Genomic DNA, 16,088 nt, shown 5'->3' with positions numbered 1-16,088 from the left:
GAGCGCTAAGGTATCCCCTGAGGTTACACAACCCCAGTTCTCTTCAGCCATTCCTCTGTAGGACCTGTGCTCCAGACCCTTTACCAGTTTCACTGCCCTTCTTTGGACGCGCTCCAGCACCTCAATGTCTTTGTTGTAGTGAAGGGCCCAGAACTGAACGCAGGATTTGAGGTGTAGCCTCACCAGTTGCTCAGTACAGGGGGACAATCGCTTCCCTCATCCTTCTGGCCAGCCTATTGCTGTTACAGGCCAGGATACTGTTGGCCTTCTTGGCTGCCTGGGCACAAGCTGGCTCATGTTCAGGCAGCTGTCAGCCGACACACCCACATCCTATTTTGCCAGGCAGCTTTCCAGCTGCTCTTCTATAAGCGTGCAGCGTTGTGTTGATTCTTGTGGCTCATATGCAGGACCCGGCACTTTGCTTTGTTGAACCTTATACCATTGGCCTTAGCCCATCAATCCAGCCTGTATGGATCCCTCAGCAGAGCCTTCCTGTCCTCCAGCAGATCAACACTCCCAGCCAACTTGGTGTTGTCTGCAAACATACTGAGGGTGCACTTGATCTCTGTGTTCACATCATTGATAAAGATACTAAGTGAAACTGGCCCCAGTACTGAGCCCTGGGGGACACCACTTTGATCAGCTGCCAACTGGATTTAACTCCATTCACTGCTCTTCGGGCTCAGTCATCCAGACAGTTTTTTACGCAGCAAAGTGTACATCTGTCCAGGCCATGAGCAGCCAGTTTCTCCAGGAGAATGCTCTGAGAAACGGTGTCAAAGGCTTTATGCTAAAGTTGAGGTAGACAGCATCCACAGTCTTTACTTCATCCACCAAGCAGGCCACCTTGTCATAGAAGATGAGATATGCCAAGCAGGACTTGCCTTTCATAAATCCATGCTGACTGGGCCTGATCACCTGATTATCCCATACATGCTGTGTGATGGCACTCAAGATAATCTGCTCCGTAACCGTCCCTGGCACTGAGGTCAGGCTGACAGTGCTGCAGTTCCCTAGATCCTCCTTCTAGCCCTTCTTGTGGATGGGCATAACATTTGCTACCTCCAATCCACTGGGTCCTCCCTGGTTAGCCAGGACTGCTGATAAATGATGGGAAGTGGCTCAGTGAGCACTACAGCCAGCTCCCTCAGTACCCTTGGGTGGATCCTATCTGGCCCTAATGGACTCGTGTGTGTCAAAGTGGTGTAGCAGATCACTGACCACTTCCCCTTGAATTACGGGGATTATCCTAGTGAGAATATAAAAACTACTTGTACTCTCAATCAGATATAGTGTTTTAATACGTTAAGAAAATTATGAAATATTCTAAATACCAAATACAGGTTAAATACTGTCTCAGGTGGAATTTACACATGTATCAAAATGGAGAAAAATGAACCACCAGAGAAAATTATAATTGTGTTGTAATTCTAGGAGCAGTTAAAAAAATATGGATTTCACACACTACTAGTAAATTTCCATTCTTTGTTCCTTAATAACAGCTGGCAGTATGTAAATTTTATAGTAGTTTAGATGTACATGAAAAAGTAGTAATATAAACAAGGTCAGATTTATTATAATAGTCTTGATATAATGTCATAATTATAGTAGTCATAATATAAAAGTCATAATAAGTCACAAATTGGATTTTCTAGAATGAAGTAAGTATGTCTTAGTCCTGGTGTCCTCAATATAACGACATGAAGCTGTTTGAGCAAGCCTAGAGGAGGGCCATGAGGATAAGGAGGCTGGAGCACCTCCTGTATGAAGACAGGCTGAGAAAGTTAGTGCTGTTCAGCCTGGAGGAAGAGAAGGCTGCGTGGAGACCTCATAGCAGCCTTCCAGGATCTGAAGGGGGCCTATAGGGATGCTGGAGAGGGACTCTTCATTAGAGACTGTAGTGATAAGACAAGGGGTAACAGGTTCAAACTTAAACGGGACGTTTAGATTGGGTATAAGAAGGAAATTCTTTCCTGTTAGGGTGGTGAGGCACTGGAATGGGTTGTTCAGGGAGGTTGTGAATGCTCCATCCCTGGCAGTGTTCAAGATCAGGTTGGATGAGGCCTTGGGTGATATGATTTAGCGTAAGGTGTCCCTGCCCGCGGCAGGGGGGTTGGAACTAGATGATCTTAAGGTCCTTTACAACCCTAACGATTCTATGATTCTATGAGCTCTCGATGAGCATTCTATTGAAGTTATTATTGTTTTGCCTGTGACATGCCTAAGCCAAGCCAGTTTTGCCAGTGTTTTGAAATCATAACTGCATTCTTTTTTCTTTCCTGCCACATCTTTATATTTTCTATGTAGTTATGCAAACAGCTGGTGGCTAAAATGCAGGACAGCGCATGAAAACTGAAGTGTTTTTAAAGTTAATAGTGCACTGTCAACTGAAACACATTAAAAACTGCGTTGTATGCAGGATTTCAATTACATAAATATAGCTTGAAATAGAAATTTGGTGATTTGATTATTTTTCAAACCCTGTTATGGCTTACAGTCTATATAATAATTACTCTTGATAATTAACTGCATCAACTGCAATGGCTGTCTAAAAGTTTACCCCTGGAAATTGACAGCACTGTCTTCTGAGGGCCTTTATTATTTAGATTTAGTTTAGATTTGGATATAAGGAAGAAATTCTTTACTGTGAGTGTGGTGAGGCACTGGAATGGGTTGCTGAGGGAAGCTGCGAATGCTCTATCCCTGGCGGTGTTCATGGCCAGGTTGGACAGAGCCTTGGGTGACATGGTTTAGTGTGAGGTGTCCCTGCCCATGGCAGGGGGTTGCAATTAGATGATCTTAAATTTCTTTCTAACCCTAACTATTCTATGATGTCACTGCTGTTTTATTTTTTACTGTCTCTGACATTTGTCTGTTTTCCCAGTATGTCTGTTCCATTTTTCAAAGTCGCTTGGGGCTTAAGGTACTGATTAGTGAAAATGTCCTTGCTTGCCTTGAAGTGCAAATGACCCTCTTATACTGTGATATCTTGTGGGAAAAGCAAACTAGCTTACAACAAAACAGAACTATCAGCAGTCTCATGTCAAAAAAAACCACTGCCTATATTGATATGTCACTTCAGCTGTAAACCTTGGAAAGCCTGAGAGTCTAAACAGCTGCTGGCATGCAATTCATGTTTACAAGCATTTGGTTGAATTGCTAACTGTGACAAAGCTGAGGAATAAAGCAAATACAGTTCAGTATTTTGGGTACTTTTGAGGACATTTGTATTTCACTTTGACTATGTAATCAAGCTGCTTAAGGTTATTGATTTCAGGACTCATTTGGGTTTTTTGGAGCTGGGGAGCAGATTATAGCAAGCAGTAACTGAGAAGCAGAACTTTAACTGGGGAGCAGAAAGTCCATGTTTTAAAGATGTCAATGTTTTGGATATTTCCCCAGATTAAATCATAGTGTAACATGTTAGTTCCAAGGTGGGACACTGTTAAACCTGAAAAGACAAACTTGGATACAACTATTTACCTGGTAAAAGCAGCTGCAATGACACGTGCACAATCACTGCAAAAGCAAATAGAACAGGGAATAACAAGGATGTCACTGATCTAGGTTAACAGCTGTGTCACTGATGTCATGAACTGACAGGAGATGTCTTCACTGTTCAGACAAAGGAAGGGGTCTTGTAAGTAAAGGTGGAGAAAGACTTTACAGGGGCCTGTAATAATGGGACAAAGAGCAATGGTTTTGAACTGAAAGAGGGTAGATTTAGATTAGGTATTAGGAAGAAATTTGTTAGTGAAGGAGGTGAAATACTGAAACAGGTTGCCCAGAGAAGTTGTGGCTGGAAATTTCCCTGGAAATAGTCAAGACTAAGTTGGACGGAGCTTTGAGCAATCTGGTCTACTGGGAGGTGTCCCTGCACGTGGCAGGGGGTTTGGGATGAGATGATCTTTAGAGGTCCCTTCCAACCCAAATACTCTGTGATTCTTTTAAGGGTTGGGTGGGGTTTTTGCTGCACAGAACAAATGTTGAGTCTTAGTGCAGCTCTGACAGCCATGCTTTGGCAGCTACCACAAATTCCTGTGCTTCCTTCTACAATTATAAATTTGGGTTGCCTGTTGTCTTGCCACTGCCAGCATGGGAGCCAGGCATAAGCACCCTGGCAGCTAGCAACAGAGCTAAAGCCACAAATTGACAATTCCCATCTTCTGTATCTTTATCTTTTCCTATTGATAAAAATGCACTTACAGATGTTCTGGCAACTTGTGATTGACACAGGTGAGCATACAAATGAAGACCTTACACACTTTAGTGTTTGAAATAGTTTTTCTCTTTTGCCTGGCATTTTATATTTGTGTTTATATTTCTGCAAAGGTTTCTGAAATGGATATGGTGGACAATCTTAGATTGTTATGAAGTTGTGTAACTTGAAAACTCTTTCTCTTGGAGGATGAAGTTTCTGTAGCTTTTGCATACCTGACAGTTTAATATGGCAGTTTAATTTTTAAATTTAAAGGTATAATCTTACCTTTTCAGTCAGAGATGGAGAAGCCTAGAGGAAGGAAGAAAGCAGCTATCACAGATGCAGAAGAGAAACTAAGCATAGATGACCTGAATAAACTGGGTCAAGAGCAGAAACTTAGAGGCAGTCAACGGGGAAGGAAGAGACCTGCAGTTGTTTCAGAATCTGATGAAACACAATGGCAAGAGGAAAAAAGGCTAAAAGAAGATGTTATAGAAAGTGAGGATGAACAGAATAGTCCACCAAAGAAAGGGAGAAGAGGACGCCCTCCCAAAGCAAATAATGGGGGAACACCTAAGGAAGAACCAGTAGCAAAGTCATCAAAAAGGAGCAAAAAAAAACAGCCATCAGCAGCTGCAGCAGACGAGGAGGAGGAAGAGGAAGAAAGGCAAACTGAAAACATTGAACAAAAACCAAAAGGCAGGCAAAATAGGACACCGAAAAGAACACAGCAGAGGTAAGTCTGTCTTCTTGTAAGCTGCATCTTTTTTATCCTTGGACATTAGTTATAATTTGATACTTTGCAATTTGGGTCTTCCTCAAAACAGAGCAGAACCATCTGAAACTAGTACAGTTGAATCAGCACAGTCTACGCCACAGAAAAGACGAGGAAGGTCATCAAACACACCACCATCACAGCCAAAAAAAGTGTAAGTGGGGAACATTTTCTAAATTTGTATTTAGAGAAAATTAGAACTATGCCTCTGTGCTCCCAAACAATCATTTACTGAAAATATTTCAGAATTCTTTAATTGACAGATAAGAAAATAAATTTCCATTGCTATTTCTAAAATGCTTTCCCTAGCTGATTCTCCCAGAACATGTTACACCAGAGCAAGAGGCTATGAGTAAGTTTAATGTGCGCAGGTAGCGTATACCAGACTTTGCTCTTCTAGGAGAAAATAAGGCACATGAAGGCCTTAAAGGCAGGGCTTTATTAGGACTTCAAGGAGCAAAAAGTGCTCTCATTTGTTTTGGATAGAGAGGAAGAATCAAATTGTTACTGTGGTTAAAGAGTATTGTGGAGAATTAAGTTTATTTTGATGCTTAAATTAATGTTTACTTTCTAATTTGTGGCCTTATTATCCACTTGAATCATTTCCACAAGATTAAAATGTGCTACAGTTTTTGAAGGGTAGTAGCTCTTGAAAATTCTGAGGCAGATTAAGATATAAAATAAAAGTAAACTCTGGCTAGCTTAATCTTCTTGTGCCTGCTGTCAGAAGTTACAGGTGTATCTACCTTTTCTGTACGTGTATATGCAATGTACGTAAAGCAGAGGTGTACAAGTTGACAGGACTTACCTGCTCACAGGTATCAAACTGCAGCTCATGGAACAGATTTGCAAGATACTTTTCCAGACCCCAGTGATAAATTCCATAGGGCATTATTTATGACATCTTCAGTATGGCATTTGATACTACTCTGTTGTTTTTCTAGCTTCTGGGCTTAGTTAGCATCATTCTGATCTTCCTCTGGCACCTTAATGTACCAATTTGCCTGTCCCTGGAGAGTCTTCCATAACAAAGATACTTGCCTGAACAAGCTTGTACCCTCAATTCAAACTCTAGTTTCACACCACATTGCATGTTTTGGCATTTTACATGCACAGTATCCCAAAACAGTGTTCTGTTTCCCTACCCCAGGTTAAACCTCTCCTGCTCCTTTACTCTGTCACCAGAAACACAGGTCCTGAACACTGTCTTGGTTACTGCAGAAGTCGCTGCTACCTGTACAGTGAAACAAGAGTTGGAAACAGCTACTGCCATGCAGACAAGACATGCCCACAAGTTATTGTTGGGTGATGTGCTAATACTCAAATAGCTTCTGATTAATTTCTCAGTGAAATCAGTGTATTACTTTACCCCATTTTAAGCAAAGTAAACAAGACTACACATAATCAGTAATAGGCATAGCTCTTGTTCACATGTATGTACGTTGTTCCTGGCACGAGGAGCCCAAGTAAGTTGTGAATTGCGGGTCTCTTCTAGATTTCATTTAAAAAAAATACAAACAAAAAAAAAACCCACAAAACCAAGAAAAATTTTGTGTGATCAGACCACCCAAATTGTCTGTCCTCTTTCCACATCTGCAAGAAAAAGGTGAAACCACAGTAATTCCTCAGTTTTCAAAGTGTGCTGTAGTCAGGCCTTTCTCACTTTTCTACACATGCATATCTACAGCAGTTTTAAGAGAAAGGAGCTGATAGACTGAGCAGCACTGTGTACCACGAGATACATACATATATATTGAATCCAAATGTTTAAATCTTTCTGGGCTCCTTTGGTTTGTCGTAAGAATTTGGGATTTTACTTGTGAGGTAAAATCACCTCTAAGGTGATAGCGTATAACCTATTTCTGATAGCCAACTGGGTTATGGGTTAGTGCATGTGAGCTGGCTTATTTTTGTAATCTGTGAAAAGATGAATTTGTGAGTAATTCTTCTGTTTTATTTTCAATTTTCTTGTATCTACCAGTCCTGGAAGGCTTGAGTTGGGCTAATTTGTATTGTTTCTCAGCAGGTATCATGTTGGTTGGTTGACGCTGAAAGCCCCTGTACTACACTATAATTACTATATGCAATTCAGAGAGTCTATTTTGTATAGATTTTAATGTGGTTCCCATCACATGTGTGCTTTAATGCTGTCAGAAGCCAGCTGTTCTGGATATGTGTTCATCCACTGGGGACTGAAGTGTGTTTGTTCGCAGTTTGGAACAGTTTCTGGTTTAATTTCATCTAGAAAGTTACCTGGTTTGGGTGCAGCTAGACTGCATCTGCAGTAAGTTGGATTATTCAGTGATTTGATTCTGAACTGTGCTAATGACCCAACCAAAATTATGATGTAGATGCAGCTGTGTAGTTTTGGATATATATCTAGTTGGCCTCTTTTTTCAGGTGGGAGGGGGACTAGTTCTTATTTTAAGCAAATGAGTGCTTTTTGCTTGTGGTTCAGCTCCCATCACTAACAGACAATTTATGATATTGTTGACTGATTTTTCCTGATTATCCTGATGAAGGTATTGCTATTCTGATTATACCCAGCTCTTAGCATGAGCTGGCTTGGCAGATTTGCATTCAGGCTCATTATAGTGTTAATTTCATAAAGAGCAATAAAGTCTCTTCTAGGTCGGTAAAACATTGATGCAGTTACCAAATCTTGTGTATAAACTCCTGTAGAAGTACAGCACATCTGTTCATGGAATTGAATAGAAGGGGAAAAAGCAAAACCAACCAAGTATTCTGTCTCTGGCTGTTTGGCTTCTCCTGCTCACTGGTTACTGTTGTGTCAACCTTCTTAGGCCCGTATTCTGGCACTGAAGAGAAAAATCTGTTGTGTGGAGGCAGAAACTGTGCAACTTTGTACTCCTAACCCTCTAACCTGGAAGACTGAGTTTTAAAATGCTGTTGTCCAGCCTCCTAGTTTCACTTCTTCTATTCCATGTGTGGATGAACTAGATGGATATAAAAGAGCTATTTTATAACATGAAGTGATAAAGCTGCTGTTTCTGTAGAGTGTTTGCTCTTATACATGTTTATACATGTGCAGAGCCATATGCTATGAAAATGATTGTTATTTTTCTTCTGATTGTAGCCGTGCAGGACGTTCCAAACAAGCAGCCAGTAAAGAGAATGAATCTAGTGAAGAGATGGATGTTTTTCAGAGTAGCTCACCTGTCAGTGACGACATTCCCCAGGAAGAGGTAACGGAAGAAGAGGAAATTTCCACAATCAATGTAAGAGAAATAAATTCCTGAGATTTTCTTTGAAAGTCTGTGGTGTCCTCTGTGTGTTCATGTTCAGTGAATGACTTCTCCTGTTCTGAGAGCTTAACGTTCCTCCTTTAAAATTAATGAGGTGGTTGCCAACCACCACTGTTGTGTAGTGGCACCACACTGTAGCTTCCCAGAGAAGCTGCATTTCTTAGCAAATGTCAGGTTTTGTCAAGCATCTTCTGTTTTCTGTTCTGTATAGCTTCTGAGTTGTGTACAACCTTACAGTAATTATTTTCCAGGTAATTCCTGCCCATTCTTCTCAGCAAGATCATCATAATGTTTCTTTATTTAAAAAAAAAAAAAAAAAGACACAAAATAAGTAGTGCTAGAAGAGAAGCATGGGATCTTGGAGCAGAATCCTAAACAGATTTCTTCCTCATACCAGAATATGCAAATCTTTTAAAATAAGTTTATTTTTATATTTATTTCATTAGTAATGTTAGTAGCAATACTAAAAATGCTACTATGAATGCCTTCACACTTTTGGACACTTCTGATGATTGGAGCATCTGAGTGTAGGAAAACTCTAAAAAATGAAACCAAATACTTTTTTTTAATGTTTGAAGGATGCAGGCTCAGGAACATCAAGCAAAGTTATGTCCGGGTAATTGACTGGGACTTGTCCCTGTTGATGAATAATGAATGACACTGTATACAGTTACTCAAACGTTATTGTGAGACTTAAGCATTTTTCCATTATAAAATATATTTATTCCTGAATTTTTCAGATAATTTCCTTTAAAAACATTTAAAATGCTTTTTCTCCAAACAGGTCCGTCGCAGAGCTTCAAAAAGGGAAAGGCGATGAGTGAGCACGTAGTTATCAGCCTTCCAGGTGAAAGCTTTGAAGAATGCTTTTACTATAAAGCTTGAGACTGAATGAAGCTGTTAGTGCACAAATGGGGTTGCTGAACAAAAGACAAAAATCTATTTTCCTTTTCCTGCCCCTGCATTTGCAGTCCCTAGGTCACAAGCTTTAGCCACACACATGTTGATATCATTAACTGTGGATTTTTGTGAAGTGTAATGTGCGCTGGCTTTGTAGACATATGAACTAAAGAAAACTGTAAATAGTTTTTTTTTAATGTTTCTGACTTCTAAAGTGCTTGTATAGCTTTTATCTGCGGCTTTAAACTGACAGTACCCCACTGTTTATTGGATCTATTGATATAAAAAAGAACAGTTTGTTGAAAATTGATCTCAAGCAATATCTGTCAGTGTTCGTATTTGTACTCTTGTTGACATTTAACTGTGAAAACAAAATCAGTTGAACAAATAGTGCCACTTTCTTTTGCCACTATTTGTTGAGAAGAATTAAAAAAAATGGTCTTTGTTTCCTTCATGGATTTAACCTAGTGTTTACCTTTAAGCACCTGCTTATCATCAGAGGTGCTAAATTACTTTCTTTTACAGTGAACAATGTTGGGTAGAATAATACAAGAGATGCAAATTGTGAAAGAAGTTGTTTGTTTTACACCTCAGTATTGATGCCAGACTTTTCTGGACTTCTAGTGGCATTGAAAATTCAGAAAGGATTTAAAATATTTTAATTTTAAAAGTGTGTTATTAAATAATGTACTGAATACCCTACCCATTTTATCTTCCCCATCAGTTTTTATTAATCTACTGTATCAATAAAATTCTGTAACTGAGTTTTTAATAGTCTAGTATGTTAATGTGTATAGATATTTCCTTCTGAACATGATGTTCACAGAGCAAATTATTACTACATTATAATATGAAATCTGATATATAAACATTAGTGGAAATACAGTTCTTATTACAATGTAAAGTTAATCACAAAGAAAAATTTTATTGATGCAGTGTGTCTTTATAAAGCTGTTCTTGAGAGCCAAGTGTTTTGTATTTTATAGTGAAGTTGCATGTTTATGAAAAATGTGCTGAAAATGGGATGTAATGTTTTTTTGGAAACTCGTATCTAGCAGTAGTATATGGTAGGTTGCCACTTGAGAGAATCTTTTATTGAGAGTTTATTGTACCGTTTTGTTTTGTTTTGGGATTTTGAGCCAATTTTTTTTGGTATGAAGAGCTAAGTTTTTGTTGAATAACCAGCTGCTGATTATTGCAGTCAGGGTATTCAAGATTTGAATGAAGCTCCATTTTTATTTTCTGCTACCATAGAGAGGTTGGGGTTTTGATTTTTATTTTTTATTTTCAAGGTATAATCTGAAAAAAAAAAAAACACAAAGAGAAACAAAATACTTAAAGCAGTATCCTGTATGCGGTTTTACAGTGTATAAACTGTGTCTTTGAACCAAAATGTATAGGTTATTATACTACGCTTAACCAAGCACATATGATAATTTCAGGTGCTGTTCTCTCTCTGGTTCCCTACAGTTGATAATACGTGCAAAAATCAATTTCTAACTTGAGAAAATTTTATCTCAATAATGGAGCATTTTCACATAATCCATCATTAAGTTAGAGTTGTAAGGTGGCCTATAAAGATTAGAGGAAACAATACTAAAACATGGATTTACTTATTTCCAAATGATAAGATCACCACTAAAGAAAGTTATAATTTTTTATTATGCTTTTTTTTTTACTAATGGAAAAAGGTATTATGAATATTAGATTATTCTGCCTCAACGTCCCTCCTACTCCCTTCAGTATTCAGCTTTTCAACATTTATACCTGTAGGTATAGGTGAAATGCTGCCTAAAAAGGCAATTACAGTTGATTTGAATTGACTTTGAAATAGTTGGTACAGCAGAACTGGCTTACTTATGCTTCAGCAGTGCAAATGCAAGTTGTTGGTATGGTTTTTATGGTATGAAATGATTGAAAGCTAGCTTTATATTTTCCTCTTTGACAGAATTGCACTGAAAACATTTATGGAAGATGTACCTTTAAGTCCATTTTATACAAAAAATATGAAAAATTGATGCTGAAACTTCTGCAGACTCTTGAGGCTTTATGTGCATAAACATGGTTAGGTTAAACTTCATGGAATACTAATGCACATTATTGATCACAATGTCTAATGTAAATTTAAACTGTAGTTTTACAATTTAAATGAGGATTTCTTGGGTTATAATGTGTAATTCATTATTTCTTGAGAAATAGGCACAGCAGATATTTCATTCTTACATTCAAATCTCTTCTAAGTTCATTCTCATCTCATATAAAGAAAATGAATATTTTATGTACTAACATTCTGAGATCTGCGTACAGTAGCTACAGTAGAGTATAATTATGTATAAAAGATAAATTGCTAACACTGAGTTAGCATGCTCTTCTGCAATGATAATGTTAAGTTTATAAAAATGTACTGTATTACATTAAAAGATCAAATTGAGCTCACTGTAACAAGTTCCAGTATGACATTTTTGTGAGATTACCGAAGTATCTTGCTGTACTTTGCAGCAAATTATGTTCATTTGTGTTACATTTCCTTTTCTTGCTGCAGTGCAACAGGAGACTTTCAGTGATCTGTAGTTCATATGCAGAATGCAAACAGTGATTGTAATCTTGATACTAGTGTTTAAGAAGAATTCACTCTGATTCCAGAAGCATGGGATTTTTCACTTGTCACCGACAGAGATAATAAATATTTAGGGCTAGCTAATACACTCCAATGGGAAGGAAATATGAAATTGCTTGAAAGTTCTAGTGTGAGTACACCTATTCCACTTAGGACAATCTAAAATCCTGTATTAGATATACTTGACTCTGTGAATTGACTTCGTTTTCTAGCAAAATTAAACCCTTTTTCAAATATTTTGACATTTGCTGTTTTGACATTTCAATCTACATGAACAAAACCATTAGAATTTATAAAAAAGCATTCATATTAAAGACATTTCTACTGAAAATTAATATGATCAATTTGTAAGCAACTCGCAAAAAAGGCTTAGGTTTGAAGATTAAATACTTCATTCTGGCATAGCACTTGTCATCTGATATTCTAAAAAAACCCAACCACCACCAGACTTCACATAGAGGTGTGTGTACAGTTTTCATGTTATTTTCTGCACATGTAGTGTAGGTTATGACAGATTACCAAAGTCTGCTTTTGTGAAAACACAGAGTAGGTTTTGAATCCTGGAAGTTTGCATCCCTTTGGTTCTGTGGGGTTCTTCACTGCATTTGTCCTGTGCAAATACAAGTACATATCCAAGTATATTGATACGTTTGAGTCTTCTAACAACTGTGTAAATAGGTCATGTAATGAAGAGAGGATACGTGTATCATAAAACTGTATACCTTGGACATAGAAAAATGAGTTTGTGATACTTTTAAAACTTGCCTGTATTTAAATATATATATTGTACAGATTGATAAATCTTTACCTCAAGGTAGGTGCAGTACATATTTTACAAAGAATTTCTTAAAGAACATGTTCAGCTATAACAGCATGTTTGTCCAAGGCAGCATTTCTACAAACACATGATTAAGATGAGTTCTAGATGGTCATCCCATTATTCTGATGGTTTTATGATGACCAAAATGATAAAATTCACCTAAGAACCTCTGTCCAGTCCTCCATCAGGGGAAGAGCCTTCATGCATTCTTGGTTCCTGTTCTGCTCAGGTTGCCATTCCAGTCTTTGCATCTTTGTTGGATGTTTGCCTTTACAAAAGGTATTTCCTAATTTAGGTGCAATTTCCTAATGCTGACAGAAGTGACTTACATTCCACAGGCATAAGCAGTCTCCCTGCTGCGTCAGTAGGTTTGTCCAGCGTACACCTGTTGGACACCTGCTGCACACCTGCTTCATTATGTACGGTACAGCTTCTGGCATTTTGTTGCGAGTAGAAAAGTGAAGACCTGAATGGTGCCAACTGGGACAGAAATACAGGACAACTTGCTTAAAAGTTCATCAATTTCTGCTGCCTAAAAGGTGTCACCTCTCTGCACAGAATTTACCAGGTACCATTATATTTGTATAGGCAGGATAAACATAGTATCATGCAGTGTGTATATGCAGTAACGCTTCACACTTACATTTTTTCCAGTGCCTCACTACAGTCATGATGTGGTTTTAGTACCACTTTCATTTTTATAATGAAGGTATATATTGTATATTCTTTTGAGTTAGCAGCATTGTATTATATTTATGGAAGAAGAAGGAAAGTCTCAAATACAGATTTCTACCCCTGCAAATCAGTATTTCGGTCATCATGTGATGAGTTGGAATTAGTTTTAACATATAGTTTCTTTGGAGGATGAATAACATCTTGCAAGGTGTTGGCTGGTTGTGTTTCTACTGCTTGTATCCTACCTCATGTATGTAGATACAAAGAAACACAGTATTTTGGAAAGCCAAGCAGTATTATTGAATATGCTGAGTTCTTACTTGGAAATAATTTTATTCTTAAAAAAAAATAATGCACTTCACAAATTTGTTACATAGTCCTGAGCAGATCCAGAGAGCTGAAGGTTTTAGATGTTAGGTTCTGTAAGGTTCTGTCAGTATTGTTGCATTTTACTAATTTTCTATAGATAGAAGACAGTTGCTGGAATTATGATATGCAGTATAAGAACAGAACTTAGTAACAATCTAAGTAGTAATAACTTCTGTTGGTGTTATAAAAGAATGTGTTAGAATGAAACATTCTTGCCCTAAAAAGCTTTTCCTTTAGTATGCTGAGAAGGCAAGCTGATAATGTAAACCAGCTTTCTTCTGAAATCATGGCACCTTGAAATAGTCTTCTGTTGGAAAAGCTGCCTTTTTGGTAGATATATTTTAACTGTACATGTTTCTGTAGTATTTTTCTATTCAGCAAAATTAAATTCTGTAAACTAAATATATTTTGAAGAACAGAAGAGGTTTTAATCCATATTTAAGAAAACAATAAGGTGTTCATTTTAAGCAGCCTTTTATAGCCGTATCTATAGATGCAGTGATGTGTTACCTGAACCTGATGTACACAACCATTTCTCTGGAGCCTTTGACCTGCAGGTACTCTGAAAGGCAGTGAAAACTGCCTTTGAGTTTTCCACAAAAGGCATTTACTGTTGTCCTTCCATAACCATTTCAAAAGATAAAAGCTGGAGGAGGAAGGAGTGAAAAGTAATGGTTTTATTTACCTTCTATTTACTTCCTGTTATATGGATTAGATGATGAGAAAACAATGCTATGTGGAGGTGTGTTGGGTGAAAAATGGTATATTCAAAATGAGTTATTAATTTGAAAGGTGCTAGAAAGATAAGGAAAAGGTAGGGAATCAACAGATAAATGAGATATGTGAAAGCAGTTACTCAATATCAGATGACCAGTTATAGGAGTCTTCTGTTCAAGATGAAAGCCTAGATAAGAGAAATTATGTTAGTGACAACGATATTCTCATTTTTAATAATTATGTAAGGGAGGAGAACTGAAGATGTGGTGTTTGATTTGGAGGAAGAAGTTGGAGTGTTGAAATATATCTAAGACACACAGAATTGAGGCTAGTGCAGAGTGTGTGTGTTGAAAGGGGATGATAGCTGCTGCTAAGCCAGTTATAAGGAATTTGGAATAGTTAGGCAAACGAGAATTCTAACCTCCATAGGCAGGAAGTTAAGGTTAAGGCAGCATCCTTTTAATGCAGCACTAAAAATGAGGCAAAATAGGCCAAGGTATAAGCCATCTGGACACCAGAGCTCTCAAAGCTGCCTAATAGAAACAGTCCTCACAGGTGTACACTGCAGATAGCAACATATAACCATAGGTAACGATGTCTCCTACAATGCTTCTCATTAAATCTTTCAATGTGACCTCTTTTCTTAGTAGCTTTTTGTGAAACCCTGGCGACGTAGTCTTTCTACTAATTTCAGTATACCTTCTTAGCAGCCTGGACTAGTTCTCCCCTTCCCTCACATATATGTATGTCCTCTCCTACAGGGCAGTATGTCTCTTATGCCCAGCCATTGATGCTTTTCATTCCCTTCAGTGGGTCCCAACCAGCCAGGTTTCCAAATCTTTCTCATTTGTGACATCAGTTCTTCACAGAGAACGTGCTCAGCTACTGGAACAGGCTTCCCAGGGAAGTGGTCATGGCACCAGGCCTGTCAGAGTTCAAGGAGCATATGGTTTAGTTTTAGGTAGTCCTGTGAGGAGCAGGGAGTTGGACTCTGATTGTTCTGGGTGGTTCTAAATGCCACCACCGTGTTGTGAAGCAAAAGCAGTCATCAGACTGCTACCCAGCTGCAGCACATCTTGGAAGAGGGGCATATGAATTCTGGAGCTGAACTAGAGAACAACTAGTTGAAAGGCTTCTGCATTTTGATATCTCAGTTTCCCAGTATGTAGGGAATCAAGCTCCTCCCAAGGTTATAAGCACTTGTCCAAAATTGTGAAACTGGCTTCAATATGTGGCTTGCATTACCCAATGAAATGGCAAGTGAGGACTCCCCTGAAGCACAGGTAGCCAACTATGTGCTCCCAAATACAAACCAGAGTGTATAGACCAAAAGGAGGAATAATTTGGAAGGATATGAGTGGAAGTTCAGTTCACTTCTTGCTGTTGGTATTAGGGAAGAAGCAAGTCTTTGGTACAAATGTGAAAGATTACTGCGGTAGGGAACATCAAGTTTTGCAAACCATTTCCTTGTATTTGTGAATGGAATAGGAAAAGTTACTCATAAAATACATTGTTTCAGCAGCTTCCAATGATAACATACCTGGGTACCTCCTAAAAAAGGTGTGAAGCAGGTTGTGGGATATTACATTAATTCCGCATGGGATGGTGTTTTAATCTCTGCAAAGATGCAAAAATGAATTCTGTTTCCTTCTTCCTAAGCTGCTCTGCTACTTGTACTGGCTTATTTTTATTTAGTATTTAATATCAGATCAGCTTCCACTGCTTGCTTTCCATTTCTGTGTTTATTC

General features: G+C 38.2%; 1 protein-coding gene across 1 annotated transcript in view; it reads left to right on the top strand.

The window, feature by feature from the left end:
* The window catches only part of PDS5B (PDS5 cohesin associated factor B), a 109,770-nt gene extending 99,311 nt beyond the window's left edge, over nt 1–10,459 (top strand). The window contains exons 32-35 of the mRNA XM_061457535.1: nt 4,495–4,937; nt 5,029–5,130; nt 8,074–8,215; nt 9,027–10,459. Of these exons, the coding sequence (XP_061313519.1) occupies nt 4,495–4,937; nt 5,029–5,130; nt 8,074–8,215; nt 9,027–9,062 (723 nt within the window). The 3' untranslated portion in view covers nt 9,063–10,459. The remainder of the gene's footprint in view (nt 1–4,494; nt 4,938–5,028; nt 5,131–8,073; nt 8,216–9,026) is intronic.
* Nucleotides 10,460–16,088: the final 5,629 nt, after the last annotated feature.

The sequence above is a fragment of the Pezoporus flaviventris genome, unplaced genomic scaffold (genome assembly GCF_033815535.1).
Source record: "Pezoporus flaviventris isolate CSIRO_AGI_PZ_B2104156 unplaced genomic scaffold, CSIRO_AGI_Pfla_v1 ptg000025l, whole genome shotgun sequence".
In the NCBI taxonomy this organism is placed as follows: domain Eukaryota; kingdom Metazoa; phylum Chordata; class Aves; order Psittaciformes; family Psittacidae; genus Pezoporus; species Pezoporus flaviventris.
The sequence above is the reverse complement of the archived record's forward strand: the minus strand, read 5'-3'. Positions and strand labels throughout refer to the sequence as shown.